Source organism: Accipiter gentilis, chromosome 14, assembly GCF_929443795.1.
Source record: "Accipiter gentilis chromosome 14, bAccGen1.1, whole genome shotgun sequence".
Classification (NCBI taxonomy): domain Eukaryota; kingdom Metazoa; phylum Chordata; class Aves; order Accipitriformes; family Accipitridae; genus Astur; species Astur gentilis.
In genome coordinates this window covers 11,762,577-11,790,032 of record NC_064893.1, presented here as the reverse complement: position 1 = coordinate 11,790,032, position 27,456 = coordinate 11,762,577, and the positions used below count along the sequence as shown (strand labels likewise).

Genomic DNA, 27,456 nt, shown 5'->3' with positions numbered 1-27,456 from the left:
AAAGGCCTACCAACAAAAAGACCACAGACCTGTAGGGTTTTCTTTATTATTTCTTAGCTTGTGTTTCTCATTTGCTTTTTTTAAAGGCAACTGAAAAGATGACATCATAGCTCCAAGTCTTCTTAGACACATTTAGAGAGAGGCAGATGCCAAAAACAACCCAAAAACCAAAAACATCAAACCCAAAAAACTTTCTCCTACCTCTGTAAGATCCTCATGTTTTAACATCAGTATAGCAGAGGAGTTGGCAGTAAAATTTTAAAAGAGCGGTGAAAAAAAATATACCCTATATATTACTGTAAAGCTTTAGGAACAGTTTGAAACACGGTAAGCAAAACACACCAAATGAAACCCATCTGGATTTTATTCATGCAACTAAGAAGCTAAAACAAAATCCAGAAGCAAATTCACTATTGTATTCTAAATTTAAGTTGTATCATCAAACAACAAACAATAAATCAGTTCAGATTCAATTAAGGAATTGTATTTCCACGTGGATTTTTGTCTTGATTTTCAGATGTCATGTTTTATTTTGTTATGCACATCTACGATAGCATTAATGCAGACATGTCTTTCTTACCAAAGACACAACCGCCCTAATCCTTTCATTATATGCTGAAAAGGACTTTCATGCACATGCACCCGCATTTCAGCCAAGGTTCAAACCTTATAACACAAATGTTCAGAAAATGGTAATCAGATACACACCAAATCAAATCTAGGCAAGGCAGCGCTAAGAAAAGTTGTTCAGCATTTTATTGTTTCAATCTCCAAGTCCTACAGCCAAGTGTCCAGAGAGCTTTCTGCACGAGATGGCACCCTCATAGAGAGTCTGGGGACCAGCAATGAAATTATCCTCTTGATCATGAAAGTGATTCCGAGGCACCATTTATACCTTTACTTTCTGGAAATAAGCAGCTTTGAATTTCTAGAGCCCTGTATATATATGATATATGCAAATTATCCAAGACATAGCTAGCAACCAAAACTGAAATACTCATCCGGTGTATAAAAGGCAAATACAGAGATCTTTTCTGTTTGTTGCTTCTCCATATTATCATCTGGAACTTTAGTCTTTAAAACATGTGAATGCAAGCACAGTCTATGGGATACTCAAAATGGGCTATGCTCTTAAACATCACCATAGGAATGAAAAAAACCCAACCCCAAAGACACTAACCTCTATATCCGTTTGAAAGTTAAAGAGGTCTATTCTTTGCCAATTGCTTCCATCCAGAGCTAAAACATTCCATGCCTACAGAAAACAAATACAGTTTATTATTACCTCCACTGCCTGCTCCCTTCATTTTCCTCTTAGCAATTCAAACATAACAAACTCAAATATAACAAAATATACAATTTCAGGTAGCATTTTTTAAAAAGAAATATAACTGTAGATATTAGTAGTCATACAGTACCAACTACTTAAAAACATAGAATTTGTGGAAATGAACCTCAAATCCCCTGAATGGATTGCACTTCAAAGGCTAACTTACATTCATAAAACATGCAGGAAAGGAAGACATTAAACATAAAGCATGTACATGGATGTAGCAAGATTTAACCATCCATTTTTTAAAAAGCTTTTGTAAATTTGTCTAATAAGTTACTTTTGCTAGATCTATATGGACAAAATTAGCTGCAAATGAGATTCTTTCCAATAAAACCACAGTTCTTCAGCCTCACTAGTTACTATTCTGAGAGGAACAGCAACCTTTCAGAAAACTGCTGACTTTCCACTGTTAGAATCAGGCCTTTCCTTTACACATGCTAAGTTACACGTACGTGTTTGAGAATTTGTCCTTCAATGTCAAAGCAATAATTGTTCAAAGTAAAACAAAATAAAAGCACCAGAAAAACACAAATATGCTCAGAAAAAACAGAAAAAGGAATACCACATTCAACTGACAAGTAGTTCTGAGAGAAAAATGCAACTTATTCAATCACTTCGGTTTTCTTCCACTGTTTTCTAGACTTTAGCTGAAGGTTCTAACAAAACCTGATGTTAGTCGACTCACAAAACTTACTGAAGTTACAGGTCAGGGTGATATGGGTATAGGAATGAACCAGTTACGCACTTAATTATACATTAAAACAAGCAAAAAGACCCCAATAAAAACAACAACCAAACAAAACAAAACCTAATCCTCATTAAGAGAAGGAAGAAAAGCATGAAATAAAAAAATTCTTTCATGTTGTATAAGAATACACTTCACTGTACACAACTTGATGTAGGAACAGAATATTATTCATTTTAATTCAAGAAAAAAAATCAAGATGAGCTAAACATAAAAGCTTACTTAACATGCTTTCTATTATCTTCTGTGTGCCTTTTCCCTCTACTGGTAGTCCAGCTACTTAACACCTTTTGCACTTGGCAAGCAAACTATGGACGTACTTCTTAAACACATGGTGCACATTAACTTAACTACATGGAATTTTAAGCAGAAAATGCGTCTGAAAAATAGTGTTATACAGCCACATGCTTTATAAAAAGCAAATGCCATCATGCCAAACTGGGCTTAATCCTTTCTCCAGATATAGACCATACACGACTGGATATCTTTTCCATAGCCTTTAAACATTAGTCCAGTACATAGCAACTAAGTCCACATCTGACTGCAAAACTGGACCCACTGTTTATTTGTTTTAGTAAACAAAGAGACTGAGAGAACTATTTGATTACAGGAAGCAGATTGCCCTAAAGTCCATGATTTGCACGTAATTAAGCGAAGATCATCCCAAAGAACAACAAAAAAAACAAACAGAAATACATACCTTGGAAACCTGTGCACATCGACACAAAGTAACTATGTCCAAGAAAGAAAATATTCTGGGAAGAAAGGAAAAGAACAACAATTAAAATGATTTATTTCAAATTCAGACTAATACATTAATTCACACTTCTGTACTTCTATGGAAAGACACCAGTTACACAAGCAAGTTAAATACAAGTATTTTTTAAATTACAAGTGTTTTACCAAATTATTTTGTTTATTGAGACTTAAAGAATAATATCATAGCTATCATCTAAAGACAGTCAACACCAACATATTAGAACCAGCAGGTGCTTCTGAAAATCTATTTTCTGTTTCCTCCTTCTTACTACCCAAACATGCATGAGTGATAACAAATTCTTTTTTCTTCTTTTTAATTCAGAGAAACTAGGTTATATACCTTTAATTGTGCTACAATTAAAGAAGTAACTTACACAAATACAGGTGAAGATTTCAGAGGCTGGTGAAGAGTAAGAAATGGAAAAACAACACATACATAAATCCAAGTTCAAGAATCTAAGTACTAACACAAAGAACAATGACCCAAATGTCTAAAGGGGTTTCACAGTGACTACCAAATCTTTTTTTTTTTTAATTCACTCTACAAGAACCAACTGCAACTGAAAATTTAGCATTACTCTTCTCATCACAGAACCAACTCCTCAAGGCTGCCAACTCTTAATAGTTTTCTGAAAGAAATTTTTCACTGTCAAAATGAATTTTGCTAAATACCATTTCCAAACAACAATGGAATTGGGTCAAAGGATGTCCTCAGGGGAAAAAAAACCCCAATCATTAGCTTAAACATAAAATACAGATCCTATTCCAAAATCATTTTCTATTACAGAGAACGATATGAATTATATGAAAGATGTTACTGTAATTCATGTATAAACTGCTACCTGCTCACCAGTGAAATTTTCAGTCATCAAAACAATCAACAGTAATAATAACAATTTCATCTTAGAGTGAGATGTTAACACTGAGGAGCAAACAACTGGTAAGAGATGCTGAATTTAATCATGTAAAATTCTGTTTACTATTTTCCAAGTAGAGATCTGAAGCTAGAGCTCAAAATGGACACCCACATCTTAAGCACTGTGATTTTTAGCTGTGGCAAGAGTCAAAAAATGTAATGTAAGTTAATGGAAATACTTCTTAAACAAAACAGTCTTCTGGACATTTGTTACGATTACTTCAGATATTAGTTTTCCAATATTTTATTAACAGAGGAAAATATTTTCTCTTTTTCACTGTACAATAATACATTTTCTTAAAAAACTATTAGCCATGCAAACAGAAGGACATTCTCAGAAGCTATGAAACAATTTATAAAACCCTGTTGATAACATTTATTTTGATAGCCTCTATTCTGTAATCTGAACACCCATTCTGAGGTCTGCCCGCTTTAAGGTACTCAGCAGAGTTTCATGCACAAAGTACACATTTAATGTGCTCAGCAAGACTGCTGGACTGTTCAGATGAGCACTAAAAACGTTCTCTCTCAAGAGCAGCATGTATACCAACAACCCACCATGAACCCTCTTCTGTGGTCACCTTTACCCCCTGCCATGAGGCAAAAGGCTGAGGATGAGGATGTGGAGATCATGCTAGAGAGCTGCAAAAGCTCCTTGGCTTGTAGAAGCTTCCTCATCGTACCACTGTATGAGTGAAATCACCAGGTGATCTCACATTTACAGAAGCGAAAGCACAAGAGACAGACTTCTATGTTACTTGTAACAAACAAAGGAAGGGTTGTGACGATCCATTTAATGACACGATACTCTTGGCTAAATGAAGAACATGACATGCTTTAGAAGTGATCTATCAAGTTCTACTGAAATAAGAAACAACAGAAGAAATTCTAAGATGTTGAAGAAAGGGTATTTCATACACCCCCACTACTCTGAGTCGTCTGGCAGTCTGTCTTCACATTTGATTGTTTACTGCTGTTAAGAAATTAATGTTGATGCATGATTTCTGCTAAAAAAGTAAATTAAAACTAAATGCAGAACAGATGTATTTATTTTTGCTCCATTCTTCTCATGGGTTGACCCTGGCTGGATGCTAGGTGTCCACCAAAGCTGTTCTGTCACTCCCCCTCCTCAGCTGGACAGGGGAGAGAAAATATAACAAAGGGCTTGTGGGTCGAGGTTAAGGACAAGAGAGATCACTCACCAATTACCATCATGGGCAAAACAGACTCAACTTGGGGAAAATTAACTCAATTATTACCAATCAACCAGAGCAGGCTAATGAGAAATAAAACCAAATCTCAGAACACCTTCCCTCCACCCCTCCCTTCTTCCCGGGCGCAACTTCACTCCTGTCGGTGCAGGGGGATGGGGAATGGGGTTTACGGTCAGTTCATCACACGTTATTTTCTGCTGCTTCATCCTCCTCAGGGGCAGGACTCATCACACTCTTCCCCTGCTCCAGCGTGGGGTCCCACCCATGGGAGACAGTCCTCCATGAAATTCTCCAACGTGGGTCCTTCCCACAGGCTGCAGTTCTTCACAAACTGCTCCAGCATGGGTCCCTTCGATGGCGTGCAGTCCTTCAGGAGCACACTGCTCCAGCGTGGGTCCCCCATGGAGTCACAAGTCCTGCCAGAAAACCTGCTCCGTGGGGTCCCCTCTCCACAGATCTGCAGGTCCTGCCAGGAGCCTGCTCCAACGCAGGCTTCCCATGGGGTCACAGCCTCCTTCGGGCACCCACCTGCTCTGGCGTGGGGTCCTCCCTGGGCTGCAGGTGGATATCTGCTCCACCATGGACCTCCGTGGACTGCAGGGGGACAGCCTGCCTCACCAGGGTCTTCCCCATGGGCTGCAGAGGAATCTCCACTCCGGCACCGGGAGCATCTCCTCCCCCTCCTTCTTCACTGACCTGGGTGTCTGCAGGGTTGTTTCTCTTACGTGTCCTCACTCTCTCTCCCGCTGCAGTTTGTCTGTCCCACAACTTTTTTTCCTTCTTAAAAATGTTATCACAGAGGCGTTACCACTATCGCTGATTGGCTTGGCCTTGGCCGGCAGCGGGTCCGTCTTAGAGCCGGCTGGTATGGGCTCGCTCTCGAACACAGGGGAAGCTTCCAGCAGCTTCTTACAGAAGCCACCACTGTAACCCCCCCCCCCCCCCCCCCCCGCTGCCAAAACCTTGCCACACAGAGCCAATACAGACCTCTTCAAGATTTTTCACCCCTAGGCACAAACCACTCCAGACACATGCCTCATGAGTTTGGCCTTGGGGATCTTTCAATGTTAACAGTACCTGCAGCATACATGAGCTTCATGTCAAAGGCACAAAGGGTCATACAAGCTCACAGTTCCTCAACTCCTTTATGGTAAACTTGTATTTTGCTAAAGCCTAACTTCCAGAAAAGGATCTATTCTTGATTTGAAAGGCTTCAAGGGATGGAAAATCACCACGTTCTCTGGTACTTTGTTCCACTAGTTAATCACTCTGTTAAAGTGTTTGCCTTATTTCCAAGGTAAATGTCTCACTCTCAGCTTTATGCTTTTTTCTACTTCACTAAATTAAAGAGTGCTTTAGCAGTTAGTACTTTCTCCTCATCAAGTTTTAAAGCCACTTATCAGGTCATCTTTAATTCCTCTTTTCAACAATCTTTTTCTTTAGTTCTTTCAATCTCATTTTCTCTGCACATTCTTCATTTTTCCAGCATGTTTCTTCAAATCCGGACATCAGCAGCATTAAAAAATTTATTAGTATCAACAAAACTGTACACAGACATAAAGTATGATTTCACCACCCCCATTTTCAGAGCCATTTCAGGCCACTGTAACAGCCTTTTTGACACAGCATCAGACAAGAATCTTACAGTATCTTACCCATTTCACCTTCACATCCTCTTCTAGGATTACACACTCCAGGTCACAGCTCTTTCTGTAGTATTCCCCAGTCCTCTATATCTATCCATGTAAAACTAATCTGTAAAATTAATGTTGTTTGAACACCACACCACCCCCCACCCCCCCCATTTATCATGCTATTCGGACATCCTTAGGAGTGCCTTGTCTTCACAGTAGTTTACCACTACAGTTCTTTTTGTGTCATCTATAATTTTTATCTCCAGTGACTTCTGAAGCAGTGATTTCCAAAGCACTGAAGTAAAACTCTGCAGGCCTACCTGTCAATTGCTGCAACAACTATTAACCAATCCTGAATCCCTTTAACATGCACTAATACGCTGCACACACAGAGTGCTACTTCTGAAATGCATAGGCCAAATGTTAAAGTCAAATGCCTCAGTAGAAACATGTAATTTTGGTTGTTAAAGCCAATCAATTGCTTAATCGCAGAGAATGATATTGCCCAATCACTTATTTTCCAGAAAACCACAACTGCCAGTTATATTCCTCTCTCTCAATTTTTTATCAAACAAATCTACGGTGAGTTTTTCTACTGCATACTGAATATGAGGCTGAGATTTCTGGTCATGTCTCCCTTGCCTAGGTAAAAGCATTGCAGTCAGGATTCATATTCTTCTAGTCTTCTGGAATTTCCTTGTTACCCAAAACTCAACCTAAGAGGGCCACAAACCTCCTAAGTCACCTTTTTAAGGCATTTTCACAGCAATTTGTATGGTCCTGCCAGCTACAAGAAGTTATGATCTACAATCTCTATCATCTTGCCATGTATTTCCACACATGCTTCATTATTCCTGTGTGCTATAAACAGACTGTCCCGTGTCTTTCCAAACACAGAGATGGCTGACTCCTAATATTTTGTTTCCCTCCCCATGGAGCCATGGAAAGAAACAGCTATTTCTCAAAACCCCAACACTGTACAGCATACCACCTACAGAGTGAGAAATCAAACTGTGCAAGACTCAAACTGCTTCTCTCTCGCCTTTGTAAGGCCCTTCCAAATTTGATCACGTAAGGAATAAGCTTTGCAGTAATGGCCTGGCAATAACTCATTTTAAGTATTTTGATACAATACTATATGGATTGATAACAAGTGGATAACAAAATGCAGACAGTAAGTACCACACACACATACTGTAACTTCCTGGAATTTTTGGCCCAAACCCCAAAATTTGGTATGACAGAAATGCCCAATAATTTCTAAAAAGCTTCAGCAATAACATAAGTTAGGGTTTTTTTTAATAACCGACTTGTGAATGGAATTCTATTTCAGAACTGCTGTTTTTCACATCTTTTAAATATATAATGGTTTTGCACACAAAGAATGGTGACAAACTGTATCAAAATGAAAAACAAAATAGTAAGAACGAGAAATGCCTGACTGAAGACAGCACATCATCTAGATAATCTGCTCAGAAGATCCTTTCAACTTTACCACACCATCCAGTTGTTACAGAACAAGCACATGACAAATTTGTCATGTCTTTCCCATTTTAGACTATGAACTTCTTAAGGATAGGACTTTATTAGTGATTTGTACAATTCCTCGCATAGCAAACCTGCTCTAAGTGAAAGTCCTTTACATGCTATTAGAATGTAAATGCAATTCGGAAGAGTAAAGACTACACGTGTCCTGGGTTCAGCTGGGATAGAGTTAATTTTTACAGGAACCTGGGAGGTGGGGGCATAGCCGGGGCAGCTGACCTGGACTAGCCAAGGAGCTATTCCATACCATGTGCCATCATGCTCAGTATATAAATGGGGAGCGGGCCGGGGGGTGGTCTCTGTTTTCAGTGGGGGAAGTGGCGGAGCGTCGGGTCCCGGGTGGTGAGCAGTTGCACTGTGCATCACTCTTTTTGTATACTTTTTCATTAGTGCTGTTGTTGTTGTTGTTGTAATCTTTTTGTGTTTGTCCCAGTAAACTGCCTTTTTCTCAACCCTCGAGGTTCCAGTTTCTTTTTCTTTTCTCTCCTCCGTCTCCTCCCCATCCCACCGGAGCGGGGCAGAGGAGTGAGCGAGCGGCTGCGTGGTCCTTTGTTACCGGCCGGGTTGAAACCACGACAGTCCTTTTTGGCGCCCAATGTGGGGCATAAAGGGTTGAGATAACGACAGATCTGGCCAGAGCGTGTTGAAACAAATTTGTCAAACGCATTTCTTAAATAAATAGATGTTAGTCACAATGTTGTTTCATTTGTTTACATGGTGGCGTTTTGTAAGCTCTTACATGCTCTATGTATTGCCTGTAGTTGCGTATCTCATCTCTGGGAGAGTGATTGGGATTATCATTTTGCTGTACTGGGCAATGTCGACTTGTGAAATGATTACATCACTGGTTATGAGGTTAAGCTGGTATCTGTACGAGGCAGTGATATCATTTCCATACTTTGAGCACCTTCTGTCGGATTTTATTGGTAATTACACCCCATCCATGGGGAAGTTAGGGGGGGATACTTCCCCCCGTCCGTTCACCTCCCTTTTCTCCTTCCGACTAATTACAACAGCTTTCGAGAATTTTGAATATCCTTGGGATGTACAAGCCAGTGTGCTGTTGTGCTATGCCTCCTGAATATTTTTCAGGTCTTGTTTAGGGCTACAAAAAGGCTCTTTAAGAAGACCATCCAGAGATCTGCCCCAAAGCTGGATATTCATGGGTGGTACGGCATGTGGGAGGATATGGGCAGGTATCTAGAGAACTTCGCACCTCCAGTGGCTTGGAAGTTCACTCCCAAACAACTACAGAACCCTCATGAAGTGGTAGAATATTTGAAAGACAAATGCTGTGGCTATTCCAAAGACGTACAACTCGCTGCACTGTGCTGGGCCCTGGCCAGTATCTACCAAACACTGCTTGGTATTATGCAGCACCCTCAGGGGGAAAAGGGGGAAAAGATGGAAAACAGGACAACATGCACCGTGGCTACCCAAACCCTGACAACAGACACCATGGCTGCCCCTACCACGACAACAGGTACCATGACTACCCCTACCCCGGTGACAGACACTGCAGCTAAACCAGAGAACCAACCTGTGCCAGTATCAGTTGCCCCTGTACAGAAAAAGAAACACACAAAGAAATCAGTTTGCTTAGTGAGAGATGAAGATGAACCAGGGTCATCGAGAGAACAGGAGGAAGAGCCAGAACCTGAAGTAATTACCCGATCCCTATCCATGAGTGAGTTGCATGACATGCGAGAAGATTTTAGCAACCACCCAGGTGAGCACATTGTTACCTGCCTGCTCCGATGCTGGGATAGTGGGGCTAGTAGTGTGGAATTAGAGGGTAAGGAAGCTAAGCAGTTGGGATCTCTGTCTAGGGAAGGGGGCATCGACAAGGCAATTGGAAGAAAAACACAAGTCCTCAGCCTCTGGAGGCGACTTCTGTTAGGTGTAAAGGAAAGATACCCCTTCAGGGATGAAGTTACATGTCACCAAGGCAGGTGGACCACCATGGAGAGAGGTATCCAGTGCCTGAGAGAATTGGTCTTGCTGGAGGTGATTTATAATGATCCAGAAAATGCGCAGTCACCCACAGATCTAGATGAAGTCCAATGCACACAAACCATGTGGGGGAAGTTTCTACGAAGTGCACCACCAACCTATGCCAACTCATTGGCAGTAATGTCCTGGAAAGAAGGCTATGGACAAACGGTGGATGAATTGGCTGTCCAACTCCGGCAATACGAAGGAAGTCTCTCTTCCTCCCTACGGGCCTGTGTCTCAGCTGTAGAGGAATTGTCCCGAGAGTTCCAGCAATTCAAAGTGGATCGGTCCTCCTCCTCACATGTACAGGCCCACATCGCAGTTATTGGGAGTAAGCATTCCTCTGCCCAAAAGAGAAGAGTGAGAAAGTACACACGACGGGCTAACCTGTGGTTTTACCTGCATGACCATGGAGAGGACATGAGGAAGTGGGATGGAAAACCTACCTCAGTTCTGGATGCACGGGTACAGGAGTTGCAAGAAAAAGCAACCAGAAAAGAGAATTCTTCTTGGAAAACTGCTGCTCCAGTTTCCTGTGAGCAGTCCCCCAGACGCTGTAGATGGGCTGATCTCATTTCTGATCCCCTTAAAGGGACTTCTGATTCACGTGTGCAGAAAGTGAGTAACGGATATTCTAACCAGGATTAGAGGGGCCCTGCCTCCAGCCAGGTGGAGGAGAGGGACAACCGAGTCTACTGGACAGTGTGGATTCGATGGCCTGGCCCATCAGACCCACAGGAATATAAGGCTCTAGTGGACACTGGTGCACAACGTACCCTAATGCCATCAAGTTATAAAGGGGCAGAACCCATCTGTACCTCTGGTGCGACAGGGGGATCCCAAGAGCTAACTGTATTGGAAGCTGAAATGAGTCTAACCGGGAATGAGTGGCATAAACACCCCATTGCGACTCGCCCAGAGGCCCCGTGCATCCTTGGTATAGGTTATCTCAGGAGGGGGTATTTCAAGGACCCAAAAGGGTACTGTTGGGCCTTTGGTATAGCTGCATTGGAGACGGAGGAGATTGAACAGCTGTCTACCCTGCCAGGTCTCTCCCAAGACCCTTCAGTTGTGGGGTTGCTGAAGGTTGAAGAACAACAGGTGCCAATTGTTACCATGACAGAGCACCGGCGACAATATCGCACCAACCGAGACTCCCTGATCCCCATCCATAAGCTGATTTGCCAATTGGAGAGCCAAGGAGTGATCAGCAAGACTCACTCACCCTTTAATAGTCCCATATGGCCTGTGCAGAAATCTAATGGGGAATGGCGACTAACAGTAGATTATCGTGGGCTGAATGAAGTCACGCCACCGCTGAGCGCTGCTGTGCCAGATATGTTAGAGCTTCAGTATGAACTGGAATCAAAGGCAGCTAAGTGGTATGCCACAATTGACATTGCTAATGCATTCTTCTCCGTTCCTTTGGCAGCGGAGTGCAGGCCTCAGTTTGCTTTCACTTGGAGGGGCGTCCAGTACACCTGGAATCGACTGCCCCAGGGGTGGAAACACAGCCCCACCATTTGCCATGGACTGATCCAGGCTGCACTAGAAAAAGGTGAAGCTCCAGAGCACCTGCAATATATTGATGACATCATTGTATGCGGCAACACGGCAGAAGTTTTTGAGAAAGGGAAGAAAATAATCCAAATCCTTTTGAAGGCTGGTTTTGCCATAAAAGAAAGTAAGGTCAAGGGACCTGCGCAGGAGATCCAGTTCTTAGGAGTAAAATGGCAAGATGGGCGTCATCAGATCCCTGCGGATGTGATCAACAAAATAGCAGCTACGTCCTCACCAACTAATAAAAAGGAAACACAGGCTTTCTTAGGTGTTGTGGGTTTTTGGAGAATGCATATTCCAAATTACAATCAAATTATAAGCCCTCTCTACCAAGTTACTTGGAAGAAGAACGATTTTAAATGGGGGCCTGAGCAACGACAATCCTTTGAACAGATTAAGTGGGAGATTTGATTTTGGGAGAGAATAGCCAGTGAATTGGGCTGTATGATATTTAACTGCTAAATAACCTGCCAATGCATGTCATGGTATCTATAGTGTCTATATGCCATATCAAGGGTATTATTGTGAGAATTATACAAATGACTACAGGATGGACTTTTGAAACTGAGCCAAGTACAACAGCGATAGAACTTGAACTGGCACCCAGCAATTTCCTCAAGATCAACATCTTCGTCCTGCAGACCAAGGGCATGAGTTGCACCAAATGTACTAGCCACAAGTTCCAGAGGCAGCGTACAACAACCCAACATCTCACACCATCTCTCTCTTATCCTGAAGAACTGTTACAACAGAGAGCCCCAAATCGATGGACACAGAGGGACAGCCCATAGGCTAAAGGAACACCGTGTGTGTGTGTGTGTGTGTGTGTGTGTGTGTGTGAGGTCAGGGGGGGAGTCCGTATACTTATATATAAGACAAGGAAAGTAGTAGTGGTTGATTGGAAAAATGTAAGATCTGAGCATGATGTAGATGGTATAGAATAAGGGGTGGATAATGTCCTGGCTTCAGCTGGGATAGAGTTAATTTTTTACAGGAACCTGGGAGGTGGGGGCATAGCCGGGGCAGCTGACCTGAACTAGCCAAGGAGCTATTCCACACCATGTGCCATCATGCTCAGTATATAAATGGGGAGCGGGCCGGGGGGTGGTCTCTGTTTTCGGTGGGGGAAGTGGCGGAGCGTCGGGTCCCGGGTGGTGAGCAGTTGCACTGTGCATCACTCTTTTTGTATACTTTTTCATTAGTGCTGTTGTTGTTGTTGTAATCTCTTTGTGTTTGTCCCAGTAAACTGCCTTTTTCTCAACCCTCGAGGTTCCAGTTTCTTTTCCTTTTCTCTCCTCCGTCTCCTCCCCATCCCACCGGAGCGGGGCAGAGGAGTGAGCGAGCGGCTGCGTGGTCCTTTGTTACTGGCTGGGCTGAAACCACGACAACATGTGAAAAGGTACCACAGAGAGACAAAGTACAGCTTTCACAGATTTGATTCTCCTCTTTTAGCAGGTTTTTCTCAGAATTTTCTGGAAAAATGCCCAAGCATACTCTGTTAACAAGCGACAGGGGAAAACAGCATCAGCCACTCTCAGTCCACTACTAATTTCCTTTGAACGCACAGTCATGAAGTCTCACAACGACCATAGAAGCTGTCTTGTATTTCTCCTAAAACTTCTTAGTCAGTAAATACAAAACATTATTATGATTCTTTATATGCGGAAAGTTTCTCCTCTCCCTTTGTCCGTCATTTTACTAAACACTCTACTGAGGTACGAGGCATCTCACCATTAACTGTAGTCCAGCAGTATGTACAAACACTACAATAAAAATATGCAGGCTAGAAAACACACAGATAAGCTGAATCATTCATAGCCATGATCCACAACAGTAGAATTTTGCATGCATAAATTTTTATCTATATGATTAAATTAAGAATGCTAGTGTTGGTGTACTTCCAAACTTCACCTACTTTGCAGGTAGGAACCTGCTCCATTGGTAAATTCCAGTAATACCTTATTCAATAAAACCACATAATAATAGTTGTCTTGGAAATGTAAATGGTAAAATTAAAAGCTTAAGGAGTCTGACTATTTTCTATTTTAAAAAAAAGTATCTTTTGGCTCATTTCTGTCAGGCTCGTTTTCAGCAGCATGTCACAAAAGGCTGACAAACACCAATTTCTACATGAAGCACGCATCCACTGACTCATCTAATGCTTGACTTTCCAGGTCAATTATTAAAACAAATCCCTCTTTACTAGGGATGTGCTACTTTGTAAAGTAAAGCACATAAACTAGAAACTGTGAGACACTCCAAAACTTTCCAGTAACTTTTACTCCTACAATTTCCACTTGTAAACTACTCAGGCTAAGATGCCTTTCTCAGCAGATCTACACAGCAAGTCTTTCAATAACAAACGTGGCACCAAAAAACATTTCTTTACAAGCCAAACCTTCTTTTCTTTTGCCAAGATGCTTATTACTACACCATCCTTACATAAGTATTAGCAATTGCAAGAGAGCAGGCTGTCTACAGGATGCCTAACATTTATTTTCAGTTGAAACAGATGTCAGCTTTCTCTACAATCAATCAGCTCTACTGGATTCATTTTATAGTTATAGCACAGCATCTAACTTTTTATGGCCTATACATTACTCGCAAGACAAGTGGATCATATTACTCGCTCCTTAAAAAAATAAATTTTACTTATTTGTAAAAGTATGACTGTATGTAACAAAACAGCAATATTTTCAGTACCTAATTCTCTTAGTATCTGAAACAAAATGCCCAACAATAAATTCAAGAAGGGCCAGCCCTGTTTAATTTACCGTCAAACATACAGAATACAGCAACTACATTACGCAAATCATAAAGTAACTTTAGTCTGAAAATGAAATCCAGAAGACAGCACATGAATGTATCCCTGTTGCATTTTTGTTTTGTAGCTACTCAGATATTATGGATGCATAATGCAACTTAAAAGGTCATATTTTTGTAACCTTTTAGAAGTTGAGTAAAAGAATAGAACACAAAACCTAAATATAGTAAGCCCCCAAGAAAAGTTCAAGCCATGAAACAGATTTTATCTAACGCCTCACAAAAAGTCAGATGCACGCTACAATCTGTTTCAGCATCCTTGCTTAGCTCTGTTTCACTCAAAATAGCTGGTGACCTAACAATTTTAAGGAATCGCCCATTGCCTTGGTTATCCTGATTCATATAATGGCAAGACACAAGAATCTTAGGAAGAAAAACTGTAACAACTGTTATTAAAAAAAGAATCTTAACATTTAACATCATTAAGTCTTTAATAATACTAGTTAGGAATATCACTGGAGTGCTTCCAAAAGGGAAGCTGAAGTAGAAAGTTTCAGAATCCTTTCTTTGCTATTTGTCTTTTTTTTTTTTTAAATAAAAATCATCTTTCTCCTTTCCAAACACAATACTCATTAAAGACCAAATAGTATCTTTCAAACAAAATGATGAGACAAGTCACATGCTTTAGCTAGAAATGAAGTGGTAACAAGCTAAGAGGACTCCCAACACCCCTACACTCGTCTTTCATGCACATTAACATCTCCACAACATCCTTCATGCTTTCCTAAAACTGGAATATTTGTAGAGGGGGATGATCCAGATTTCTAACTTTAAAAGCTCCATGGATTGTTCAGTTTAATCACTTCTTGTAAGTGCTGCATGAGTGACATTATTCTGTAATTTCTAGAAGCCTGCATGTTGTAGCTTGTATGATTCCCTAGCTTTATTAGCAGGATTTTTATCAAAGTATTAGCTATAGATGCTCTTATTTAGAGCACAGGCTTTTTTTTTCTTTTTTTTTGGGGGGGGGGGGGGGGGGAGGGGGGGGGGGGACGGGGGACACGATGACACGACAATCAACCAACAGACAGAATTCTGCAAGGAAAAAATGAGTCTCAGCTGAAGATTTCCGATTTACAGAAAAGCATCTGATAAATGAGAAATGAACTACTACTTATGGACAGGCAAGAATCCATGAGAGGAGACACAGCCTGGGGAAGATACCTCATGCACCCATATAGGCTGGGGGCCACCTGACTCAAAAGCAGCTTTGCAGAAAAGGACTTGGTGGTTCTGGTGAGCACCGTGTCAAACATGCCTCAAAAGAGGTGGTTTGAGGGGGGATCTTAATAGTGCATATAAATATCTGATGGGAGGGAATAAAGATGGCAAACTCTTCCCAGCAGTGTCCAGTGACAGAAAAGAAGCAATAGGCACAAACTGAAATATGAGAAATTCCACTTGAAAGAAAAATTTTTTTTTTTTTTTTCTGGGAGTGTTGTCCAACACCAGACCAGGTTGACCAGAAAGTCTCTATGCTTTGAGATATTCAAAACTCGACTGGACAATGCCAAGAACAACCCTGCTCCAGATGACCTCACTTTCAGCGGGGAAGTTGGACTAGAAGATCTCCAGAGTTCACTTCCTACCTCACCTGTTCTATCATTTTTTTAATATAAATTTTATTTTATGAAGTGATTTTATGAAGTACAAATTTTGCAACTATAACACATCTTATTAAATAAAAGCAGTTAGCCTAATGATTAGTTCAGCGTGGTTTAACTTGCAGCCCACGCTCCCAATCCAACCTGCTGACCATTCCAACTATCCTACAGTCTATTTTCTCCCCACAAGTGAAGGGATTATATAGTTTGGGCACCACACAGCCAAAAATCAACTATACCCACCCTGCATGCTAGTGACTTGGAGGAGATGTAGAAAAATAACATGATGTGCTGATGATATACAGCCTAGGGATGCTCCATAAACGATGACTGCTACAGCCATAAAGGTTATGGAAACCTTGGTTAGTTGCTGGACTACGGTTTGGTAGACTTGATCCAACTTGTAGCTCTACTGCTGGCCTGGAGGATGACCTTGAACAAAAGGCTTCTCTTCCAGATACCTGTGTCTGCATCAGGAAGACACAGATAAGAAAACTCACCTCTTCCATAAATACTTCCAGAGTTACAGACAAAAAAAAGTGTAAGTATTTGGTATTGTTATTTAAACTGTTTAGCATCAATATTCAACAAAATGAAAAAAATACTTTTTTTTGGTAGGAAGTTAAAGAGTATCTTTTGAACTGCCTTTTTATTCTGATGGCACTTTTTGCACTGAATGAGGAAGAACATTTCCCTCTCTGCCTCCCAAAGCTCTATATAAAAAGCATGACTTCTTTGTATCACTCATACTTCAGAACATTTGGCTTTGATAATTTGTTAATCAAAAAACTGAATTTAAATAAGACTCCAGTTTCAAGGTAATAAAGCTCTAAATGGAATTAAGTCTTCATTAGTTAAAGAACAGATTCTAAAGAGAAACTTAACAGCAAATAAAAGAAAAACAAAATGAAACAAAATAAATGGTAAGGTATGATTCCAAGAGTTGTGTAAGTCATTGCTATATCCCCTTTAGCTGTTACTCCCGCTCCAAATGCTTGTTATTTACTTTTGTTTGTTCCAGTATGACTAATCCTTTGTCACAAGCATGTTCTTACTGAGAAATAATATCTAACGAGGTAATGCCGAAGCACTCGATTTATAAGGAAGTCCCAATTGTTCAAGCAGAAACATTAAAGAAAGTATTTCCTTTTCAAAATTCACAAATCTTACTCAGAACCTTGACCAAAAAAACCCAAACTATCTTCCATTCCCAAATCTTCTCTTCTTCATTAACACAGCATACAAGGGCATCAGTGTGCGATTTTCTGCTTGTGTTCTTAGAGCCTCTCACTCACATTTTTAAAGGAATTCCATCTGAAACATCTCTGCCCAAAACATTCCATTTTAAGCTTACCCTTGCATTTGTTTGTGAACAAAACCAAATCACTTAAACATATTAAATAGAGGATGGCAGCTACCTACTCCAATTTCAAGTGGCCAAACTTAATTGATCATATAATCATTTGCAACTGTTCAGCATATCATACAAAGAAGGCAGAAAATGTGTTCAAAGTACTGACTGGTGAGACAAAGAACTGAAAAATATAAACTTACAACTGGAACTGATCTTGGTAAGAATTTCATAAGCAGACAAACAATACATGTGTAGCAGTGTAAAACAAGGTCAACATGAGACCTTTTCCATATTCTGAAGGGGGTACGCTGACCATCAAGCTATTGGTCAAGTCTTTAGTTTTCTCAGACAGAGCACAAGTTCTGTCCTGAATTTGAGGTAAGTCACCAGAAAGCTTTAAAACCCATTCCCTCTTCAGAATAATTGGAAAATTCTCTAACAAAAGCTGATTAATCAGAAAATTGCAACTTGTTGCATTCTCAATGTATATTTGAGGTTAGATAAACTACCTTGAAGGCTGAAGGTACAGAGAAACTGAACAACTATCCATTTTAACATTGGGTAAATCATACTAAAACAAATAAAAACAGTATTGGTAGCGTGATATTGTTTAACAATTGCTGCTAAAGCATGTAAGAATTCTGAAAACAGCCAGTAAGTCTTAAACATTCCTAAAGAATTATAAATCTGTTATTTCCCTGGCTAAAGATCAAAGCATTTAATCACCTTCCAGAGGCTTTATCTTGTGCATGACCTGTACCTGTGGTTCATTCTGATCACTTGCTCGGTTAGTTTTCTGATCATTTTTTTGGAGGTAAGGACCACTGGAAATGAGTATATGACTCCACAGGAGTGAGTCTGGATTTGATATTATGCTGTTATCAGTCCCATTGTTCTTGCTTGCTTCCCATCAATGTTAGTCACCCTATTTCTAGTTAACAAATATGTTTCCCTTACCCTTATGTAAACAAGTTTTCTATATGGAGTAGTTAGTGCAAGATTGGAGCGTTGTAGCTGCCCTGCACTAATTCCTTGGACAGATGTATTTCAAGCATGCTAAATCAAAGGACTTTCATTACGTAAAGTAAGTTACTTGTACAAGGTAACTATTAGACTTCCCTTTACAGAAACTATAGATTTTTGTAAATATCCAGAAAGGAATTAAAGTTTTACTTTTCATAAGCAGCTCCTATACAATCAATGTGGTTCATAATCTGTATGAATGCAGTTCATGCCTTGTATCAATTTGGTTGTTTCTGATTCTAAATAGCTATATTGTAATTGCTTGACAGACTACTATAGAGGACTTAGAGAGATGCAAAACATGGTCTAAAAATTAAAATATAAGACTGTATGTGCATTATAAAACTGGAATGTTTTCCTGAGATTGTCAAACACTGAACAGCAGTCTTTGCTACTCAGGGTGAAATACTGCTGTATTTAATTATACAAATCTTTGAAGTGGGGAAAATTAATCATGTTTGAGATGATATATCCCCCCCCCTTCAAAAGTACATGCATTGTTTGTCTGTTTACAAAATTCCTACCAACTGAGAACAGTTCCAGATACAAGTTTATATTTTTCAGTGCTTTGAATCACCAGTCAGTACTTTGTACACCAAGACACAGCAGCCAAATTTTACAGCAATTGTGGGCCATTTAAGTACCTACAGTACCTAGCTAAGAAATACCAATGGCATTATGACAATTTCTTGTTGTAACCCTTGCTATATTCCTTTTTTATTTCCCCCACAGTTAAGCTCAGAGATAGTAAAGCATCACTTCAAATTTACTAAATACTATGTTTGACTTCACTAATTTTAAGCTTCTGGTAATTTTTCTTCTTTACAATAACAAACACACTACAAGCTGAGCAAAAAGCAGTGTGCAGTAATAAAAACAAGGAACAGAAACATGAAAACATATATAATACTTCATTAGCCCACTCAGAAGCTGCATATTCTGGCATACAAGAAAAGCTGCTGCTGGAACACAACTCCTGGGTTCCTCTCCTAATTTGAGTCCCAAAACTTTGCTTATCCTCTTTTAAATCTGACTGAGCACTCAAAATTTGAGTCTGATGACTATGACCTATTATTCAAGTACATGCACCCAGTAAGTATGGTTCATAGCAGAACTCATAATAGCTTCTACATTTGTGGTACAATTTATGAAGTTGATACTTTGTAGGCAGAAAGGAACTGAAAATAGTTGAAGTTGCCAAAAGGAATAAACATCTCTGTTTGTGCAGCTTGCCATTTTTGTGCAAAATCTTACAGCACAGAATATTAGCAGTTAAAACACGAAAGAACAAATGTTGTCTGTCCTTGTACATGCCAAAAGTATTGTCTATACCTCCATTTTCAAACACGTATTATTACTCTTTATCAAGCACAAAACAAAGTATTTTTGGAAGCTGTTGAAAAGTCAGAACATTCTAATGTTAATTACATTCTCTTAAGTTTTTTCTGTTTCCAATGCTTTTCAAACTAAATACTGCAACTTTAAAAATCCATTTGTTTTTTCCAGCAATTTACAAGGAAAAAAAGAAAAAGATGACCATCTTCAATGTTGTGAGATCTTACTGGAAAAGTTGTTACCATTAAAATTGCAATAGTCTATCTCTGACTTGATTTCTAATTCTTCTGATGATAGATACAGGTTTATTAACTTTAGACACCAATGCAAATCCACAACTAATGTATTGTATAATCAAATTGTGCTTTTCCATAAACATACGGGCTAAGAAAAAAAAATAAAGTTACGATTGTCTGAAAACATTGTTTACATGATTTATAATACCTCCGCAGGATTCTTACTCAAACATCATACAACTGAGCATTTATTCAACCTTTCGCTTCTTGTAATATATAAGAACTGAGTGGAAAGAGCATTCCTCGCCAACTGGCAAACTAATAGCACTGCAATAGCTAACAGGGGTAATAATTTTTCTTTTAGCTTGAACAGTACTACAAATCAAGTTTTTTAGAAGCAGCCTGTATCTTCCACAGGAAAAAAATTACTCCAGTATTACCAATAAAAATAAATGTCCATAAACTAGAAAAAGCTACAAATGAAATGCTGCCTCCTCTCCACTCAAGCTATTCTATCTACCTCAAAGCATCCCTCCAAACCAGGGTCGTCTTCAAAACCACCACTGCTCATATAGTCAGATATCCCCTTCCTCTTCTGCCCAGTTATCTGTGTCTACTCGAGAAGGAACAAATAATCTCTGGTTTCATATCCTTTCAAATGAGGTTCTTGCCTGAGAAGCTGAGGGTTTCAGTCAATTATGTACAAGTACAGTAGATATTCTGTAGAAAACATGCAAGAGACATGACACCATCCTGAAAATCTTCCAATCTAATTCTGGTTGTAATAATAATATTAATAATAATATAAAGAACTGCAGTATAAGACCAAGGGCTTACTTTGTTCAAATTTAGAGTATGCAACTGTACCATCAAACAAATAAATTTTAGAGTGGTAGTATTTCCTAAGTCTGCCATCAGAAAAAGGTTTCTCAACTTTAGAGAAAAAAACTGGATTGCTTGTTATAGTCAGGTTACAGAAGTTTAAATACTTGATGCATATGAGAACAAAACCAATTCTTGCAATAGAAGAAATTGTTTTTACAAATATTTGGAACTGAAATGCAACAAGGTATTAACCAGACTTTCCATGTGTCAAATTTTATGTTTTGGTTTTTTTTTAAAAAGAGCTGTAGTGCTTCCCAACAGTTTTCATACATATCTGATATAAGCAAGTAACGAATTAAGCGCATTTGATGACACTTTGACTAGTACTTACTATTCAGTTCCAGCACTGTGAGCAAAATGTTTCCACTGCAACTGGTTTACTCTCCTTTTAATTAAAAGGTAGACTGCATAGTTAATATAGTAAAAATAATTAGGATATTAATTACACTCAGTGCAGCAATATTTAATCTCTCCTGTCACAACTGTATGGCAAGACAACTTTAAAACACGTTGTAGCATGAGCATAAACTGTTTTAGGTGTTGAAAGACATTCAGGCTGAGTCTTACAAAAGCATTTATGGGCAGGAGCATAAAACAAATTCCCCACTGATAATCCTTTAGATGGCCTGGTTTGTGTCCCTAAATTTCCCTAGGTATCTACACTCTGCAGGGATGAGAACTCTGACCCATCCCATCATAACACTCTTAACACACTCTGCCCCTGGCCTTGTGAATGTCTCTGCAGCAGCAGCATTTCAAAAGGAGGTTTACAGAGCATCTTTCCCACTCATACCTTTCCCCTCCATTCCAAAGCCCTGATAGTCAGCACAATATTGTGGGTGTGAAACGTGGATTTTATTTCTCTCTGGCTACAGGCAGCCCATAACCTGAGTCCTAGCATTCCGCATGAGATCATCATGATCTGTACTGAGAAAGCTGACTGTCCTAATTCAATTTCTCAGATCATCAACTCTTCTGGCTACAGCTGCTATGCTACCTTGGTAGATCACTGTGCAATTGCAAAGAAGACATACAAGCACAAGAACTAGATGGTTGGCTCAATCAGTTCTGTGTATGCTTGGCCTAAGCTATTTAATTTCATCGTTCCAGCCCCAGGAAGCCCTTCAATCATGCAAAAGGCTTCTTTAGACACTGCCACGATAGTGTAGTGGCAGTGTCTAGCTGCACCACTTCCTCAGTTGGTCAAATCCAAGGTAAGCCTAAATATCCTCCAAGTTGCTCTGTAAGAAGTTATCTTGAATACAAGAGCTAACAGCTAAGCCACTGGTACTCTCCAATTACTTGCACATGGGTTTCTTCCTTCTCAGTTCTTTAAAAGCTGCTGTATAGTAAGATGTATGTTGGAGTAAACATACTGCTCAATGAAACAAACAAGCTGCTCCCTATATAACATTTTAAAGAACTTAACCAAATCTGGCATTGGAATACACAATTCAAGAAACCAACACCTAGAAGTTAGATGCAGGAATTCCCACAGTCAACCTCAACACATTAATTAGCATAGACACAATAATTTAGGAATTTAATATCTATATAGCTTCACAAATATTTTCTTTTTATCCTACAATGAAAACTGAGGCATACTACATAATCAATAAGTGCTTTCAAAAGATGTCTTCACCACCTCAGTGCACAATACTTTTCACTGCCTAAACCACATCAACTAATTCTGTTGAATTCCATAAATAGTATACTTAGCGTATGTAACAGTGAAAAGGACAGTCATTTCCACAGTTATCTGGAGAGCCCTACTGCTAGAAAAGAACTGCTTGCAGATTAGCAAAGAATCATAAGGAGGCAGCATATTAAATTGACTTTTATTTTGTGGTTCATGTGTGACACTGAGTGCAACAAAGCAAAGTTATTAGAATTTCTGTTCAGGGCATCATTCAGTGACACGTCTCTTTTAATCACATTTTCTAAACAGTTCTACAAGTCTAATTTACAACACTGTCACCATATGGAATGAGTATTTCTCAACAAAAATGAAAATCCTTTTAAAATTCAATTCCTTTAACAATGATCTGCTTCTTTAATAGCACCAAGAGAGCATTGTGATAGTACAGACACTAAAAGAAGTCATAATGCTTTAAGAGCACCTTCTTCAGACACAAGATGCAAAATATCATTTGAGACATTCTCCCACTTCTAATCAAACAGGAAGCAATGACATACATACAAGCTAACCCAAACATCTCTTCAGTGTATTAAGAAGAAACCATCAGCTCAATTTTAATAACACTAAAAACTGTAATTGCACCATTATAAGCCAACGCCTTCCTCCCCCCTCAAAGAGTGGGCTGTAACAAAACCTGTATGCAGGTACAGAAGACGTTGCTGAGCTGGTTCAGTTCCAGCTCTGAAGTGGTCATATCCAGTCAAGCAGTATCTCCACATTTGGCAGTTTACACTTTTCTTGACATCAACTTTCAACAAGATGAGAGCGTGAAGGCATCCATCAGTGTCTCAACCATGGGTGAACTTACTGATCTTGGTGTGCAGCTAACCCCTGATCTACTTGCACACCGGCAAGCTGATGAAATTTATGACTAGCTGAATGACTGCAGTAAGAAAAATCCTCCTGTTGGTTCTACCTTATATAACACAGACTGGCAGTAATGGTAACAGGCAGTGCTTTTCACTGCAGTGACTTTTTGAAAGCTTTGAAGTTTAACTTACATTTTATTTTGTTATAATAAAGTTCATGACATGAAGAGTGTGAACTACGTTAGAGAAAGGATTACAGGCTCTTCAAACAGATAAAACATTGTGGAGTATGGAAGAGCTGACTACTCTCTACACCAAAGCTTTTTGGACATTTTATTTTACTACTTCTTCTAACATGCAAGGGAAAGATCACTACTAAATGACATCTTCCATGGTATAGTATAATTTGAATACATTAAAACAAATCAAGACTAACCAAAAGACAAGTTCGAGACTTCCAAGAATTAAATCAGGTATGTTGCTATTTATTTAAAGACAGATTTAAGAATGAATAGTGCTTGATAGCTTGTAAGCCACATAACCAATGTACAATCCCCAGGTTTTTACTCCTTAACGCTTAATGTAGATTTACCTTAACAGAAGTTCTTTGGGTAGTTTTTTGTTAATAAGGGCTTCATCATTACTTGAGAAAACCTAGAAAGAGAAAGAAAAAACATCATTTAAAAAGACCAACAAGAAAAACAGCTTTTAGAGAGTCTTTTCACCTTCTACTTAGGTGCTTAATTCCTTTAAATTAATGTCAACGTGTATTGGGTCTGGCTGAGATGGAGTTAGTACTCCCTATAGCAGCCCTCATAGCACTGTGCTCTGCAGCTCTGTAGCTAGAAAGGTGTTGATAACACACCAGTGTTTTGGCTACTGCTGAGCAGCGCTGGCACAGCATCAAGGCTGTCTCTCCAACATTTTTGCCCTCCCCTCAATGGCAGGCTGGGGCAGGGCAAGATCTTGGGACGGGACATAACCAGGACAGCTGACCTAAACTAACCAAACAGATATTCCATACCGTATGACGTCAGCTCAGATATAAAAGCTAAGTGAAGGGAGACGGAGGTGGGGGGACATTTTTGTCTTCCGGAGCAAGCACTACGCGTACTGGAGCCCTGCTTCCCAGGAAGTGGCCAGACATCGCCTGCTGATGGGAAGTAGAGAGTAACATCATTTGTTTTTTTCTTTGCTTTCGCGCGCAACCTTTGCTATCGTTTTATTAAACTGCCCTTATCTTGACCCACGAGCCTTTCGTTATATTTTTTCTCTCCCCCGTCCAGCTGAGGAGGGGGAGTGATAGAGCGGCTTTGGTGGGCACCTGGTATCCAGCCAGGGTCAACCCACCACACAACGTCAAGTTTTCAACATGTTAGTTAGTAATACTATAACATTATTTCAATAAACACAAGACGGCCACACCCACACACATACCTGCTCTTCTCTAGTGCTAAGATTTAACTGCACAAAAAATTGTGGAGCAACTTAATAATCATTAAACAAGCAATCAGAAGCCATACTTACATCCCATAAAGAAGTATTTTAGGCAGTAGTGAAACTTCTAGCAACAGCAAGACACATACAAACATGCACTAGTTACACAGTCCTAAAATCGTCCCATTACAGAAAACAGAAATTTGACACTTTGCAGTTATTCAAGTCCCTTCCTTCACTGCCTACAGTGTAAATACTTTGGCCCAGGTATGTGAATATGGATAAAATATAATAATCTAAAGACTTATAGAATTTACTACCACAGATATTACAGCAACTGCTACATAAGCAAGGGAAGCACTACAAGAAAAAACAAAAATACCTCTCACCCAGAACTTCATATTACTAACACATCTCCTAAGAAAAAGAAAGTGGAAAGAATGAAAGAAAATGCCCAAGGGAAAAGGCAGACAATACTAAGATTATATAGGAAAACATTTCTGCAAAAGGAGAAAAGGATCAGTCAACAGTTAAATAGAAAACCTGAACAAAGGAGATATTGACCAGACTTACGACTTGCTGTAAATATTTACATTTGAAAAATTTTGCCAGAACAACACAGCAACACACAAACCAGAAGGGTGAATCAGAATTTAAGGAACCGTGGCATAGACTGGAAGAAGTCAAAGTCACAGGCAATCACTTCCCCTGTAAAGAGAAGACCTTTATGGAGCCCATTTGCTAAACACATTACCAGAAACAAAAGCTAGGAAGAGGGATCCAAAATAGCAGAGAGTTTTCTGAATGCTAAAAGGTAAATATGAAAACCATGCAAAACAGAAACATGAAAAACAACTGGAAGAAACCTTTCCCCTGTCCTTCACTAAGAATATGCTGTTCCTGACTCATGCATCAGAATATTACCCCTTGTCCACCCTACCATCAACATATATCATGTACTTGGTAACTATCTGCTTTGCTTCTTGGAAAAAAAAAAAAAAAAAAAAAGAAAAAGGAAGCTCAACAAGAGGTGGTTCTGAAAAAATGTCAAGCAAAGAATGAAAAAAAACTGAATACAAGCTTGGCTCTGTCTTCATTAAAAAAAAAAAAAAAAAGAGACAGCAGAAAGTACACATCCAGGAATTCTGAAACTGTCTCCCTAAGAAGTACTTTAAGATTAGAAAACTTGAATTTCCTTCTGGCTGCCGTACAGAACCTTTTTTTCTCTTCCAGTACATCCAAAGCTGATTTCAGGTCTAACTGCATGCTATTGTTTCTCCATTTTGACACAACAGCAAAAGCCACTTTCTTCACCCACCACCTCTGTGCACATCTAAGAACAAAAAAAAAAACAAAACCTGTCAACTTCCAGTAGGACCAAGAAGTTTAATCAAGCTTCCCTTTCCTGCAACTGGAGCACCACAATTATTCGCCAACTGGTGACTACACACTTTCAAAGTGTAAAACACCTATGCACATATATTTCAACAGGACAACACTGGTTCCCTCAGAAAAGAGACATTCTTGGCTTTCAGCAGTTCCACATGGCTGACCACAGGTTCAGGTTTGCTCTAGTTCTGCTTCACATCCGATGCCCATTGCTGTTGGTATTTTCAGCCTTTACTGTATACATCAACACTGGTTTTAGAACTGGTTCACTGCTTCTGAGCTTGGCAATTCATAGATTTATGAATTATCTGCACGTATGCCATTTTAATATTATATGCTACTCACGGTTTGCAGCTTATAGGCTGAAAAAAAGTATACATTGGGATAATTTTTTAGGAGAACAGTCAAAACATAGACCTAATTGTGTTTATTGCAGCACTCATTCAGAAAAAGGAGACATACATGCCATCCTCTTAGAACTTAAGATCACTAAAGAGCAAAGTGGGAAAATATTCTTGTGCATTACAGGTTAAAAAAAAAATTAAATTGCAAAAAAGGAAGTTACCTCTGTGAGAGCACACAAGGTCTGCAGTAAAACAGACAAGTGAACTTAGATCTCATCAATTCTGGTCCAGAATCTGAACATTCAGTATCATAGACCACTAAAAATACTCTTTTAATCTAATTATTCTATAGTTGCAGATAATTCCTCAAAAGTTACATCATCTAACATACAATTCCCACTTATGTGTGTAAGTATATATTTTTAAATAAAGCTACTTTGCAGACTGCTACTAGTTTACATGTGTGCCATCACTTCGCCAGTACAAAAGCTGTTATTATCCGTTTTTTCTTTACGCCACAGGTTCCCAGATGTACAGTAACATGGATATATGCTCACTCTGTGAAGGTGACGCAGCATTTAAGATAGTAAGGTACGAGCAAGTTACTATTTAATACAAACAGCTACAATGCATGCAAGACTGAGTATTTCCAACTACTTATCAACTCCTGCATTAAAAAGCCAAATCACTACAAATCATAGCGCAGATTTTTGGGAATAGCGAGTATTTTTCTACTGAGGCCAAGCTGAAAATCTAAACCTACAACCAAACTGGCAACTCTGATAGGAAAAGAGCATATAATCTCTATAAGTTTATG

At 39.4% G+C, this 27,456-nt stretch overlaps 1 protein-coding gene across 1 annotated transcript in view; it reads right to left on the bottom strand.

Moving 5' to 3' along the window:
* The window catches only part of FBXL2 (F-box and leucine rich repeat protein 2), a 60,885-nt gene that overhangs the window by 21,736 nt on the left and 11,693 nt on the right, over nt 1-27,456 (bottom strand). The window contains exons 2-4 of the mRNA XM_049816929.1: nt 24,062-24,123; nt 2,779-2,833; nt 1,181-1,255 (exon numbers count right to left, since the gene is read on the bottom strand). Coding sequence (XP_049672886.1) covers nt 1,181-1,255; nt 2,779-2,833; nt 24,062-24,123 — 192 coding nt within the window. The remainder of the gene's footprint in view (nt 1-1,180; nt 1,256-2,778; nt 2,834-24,061; nt 24,124-27,456) is intronic.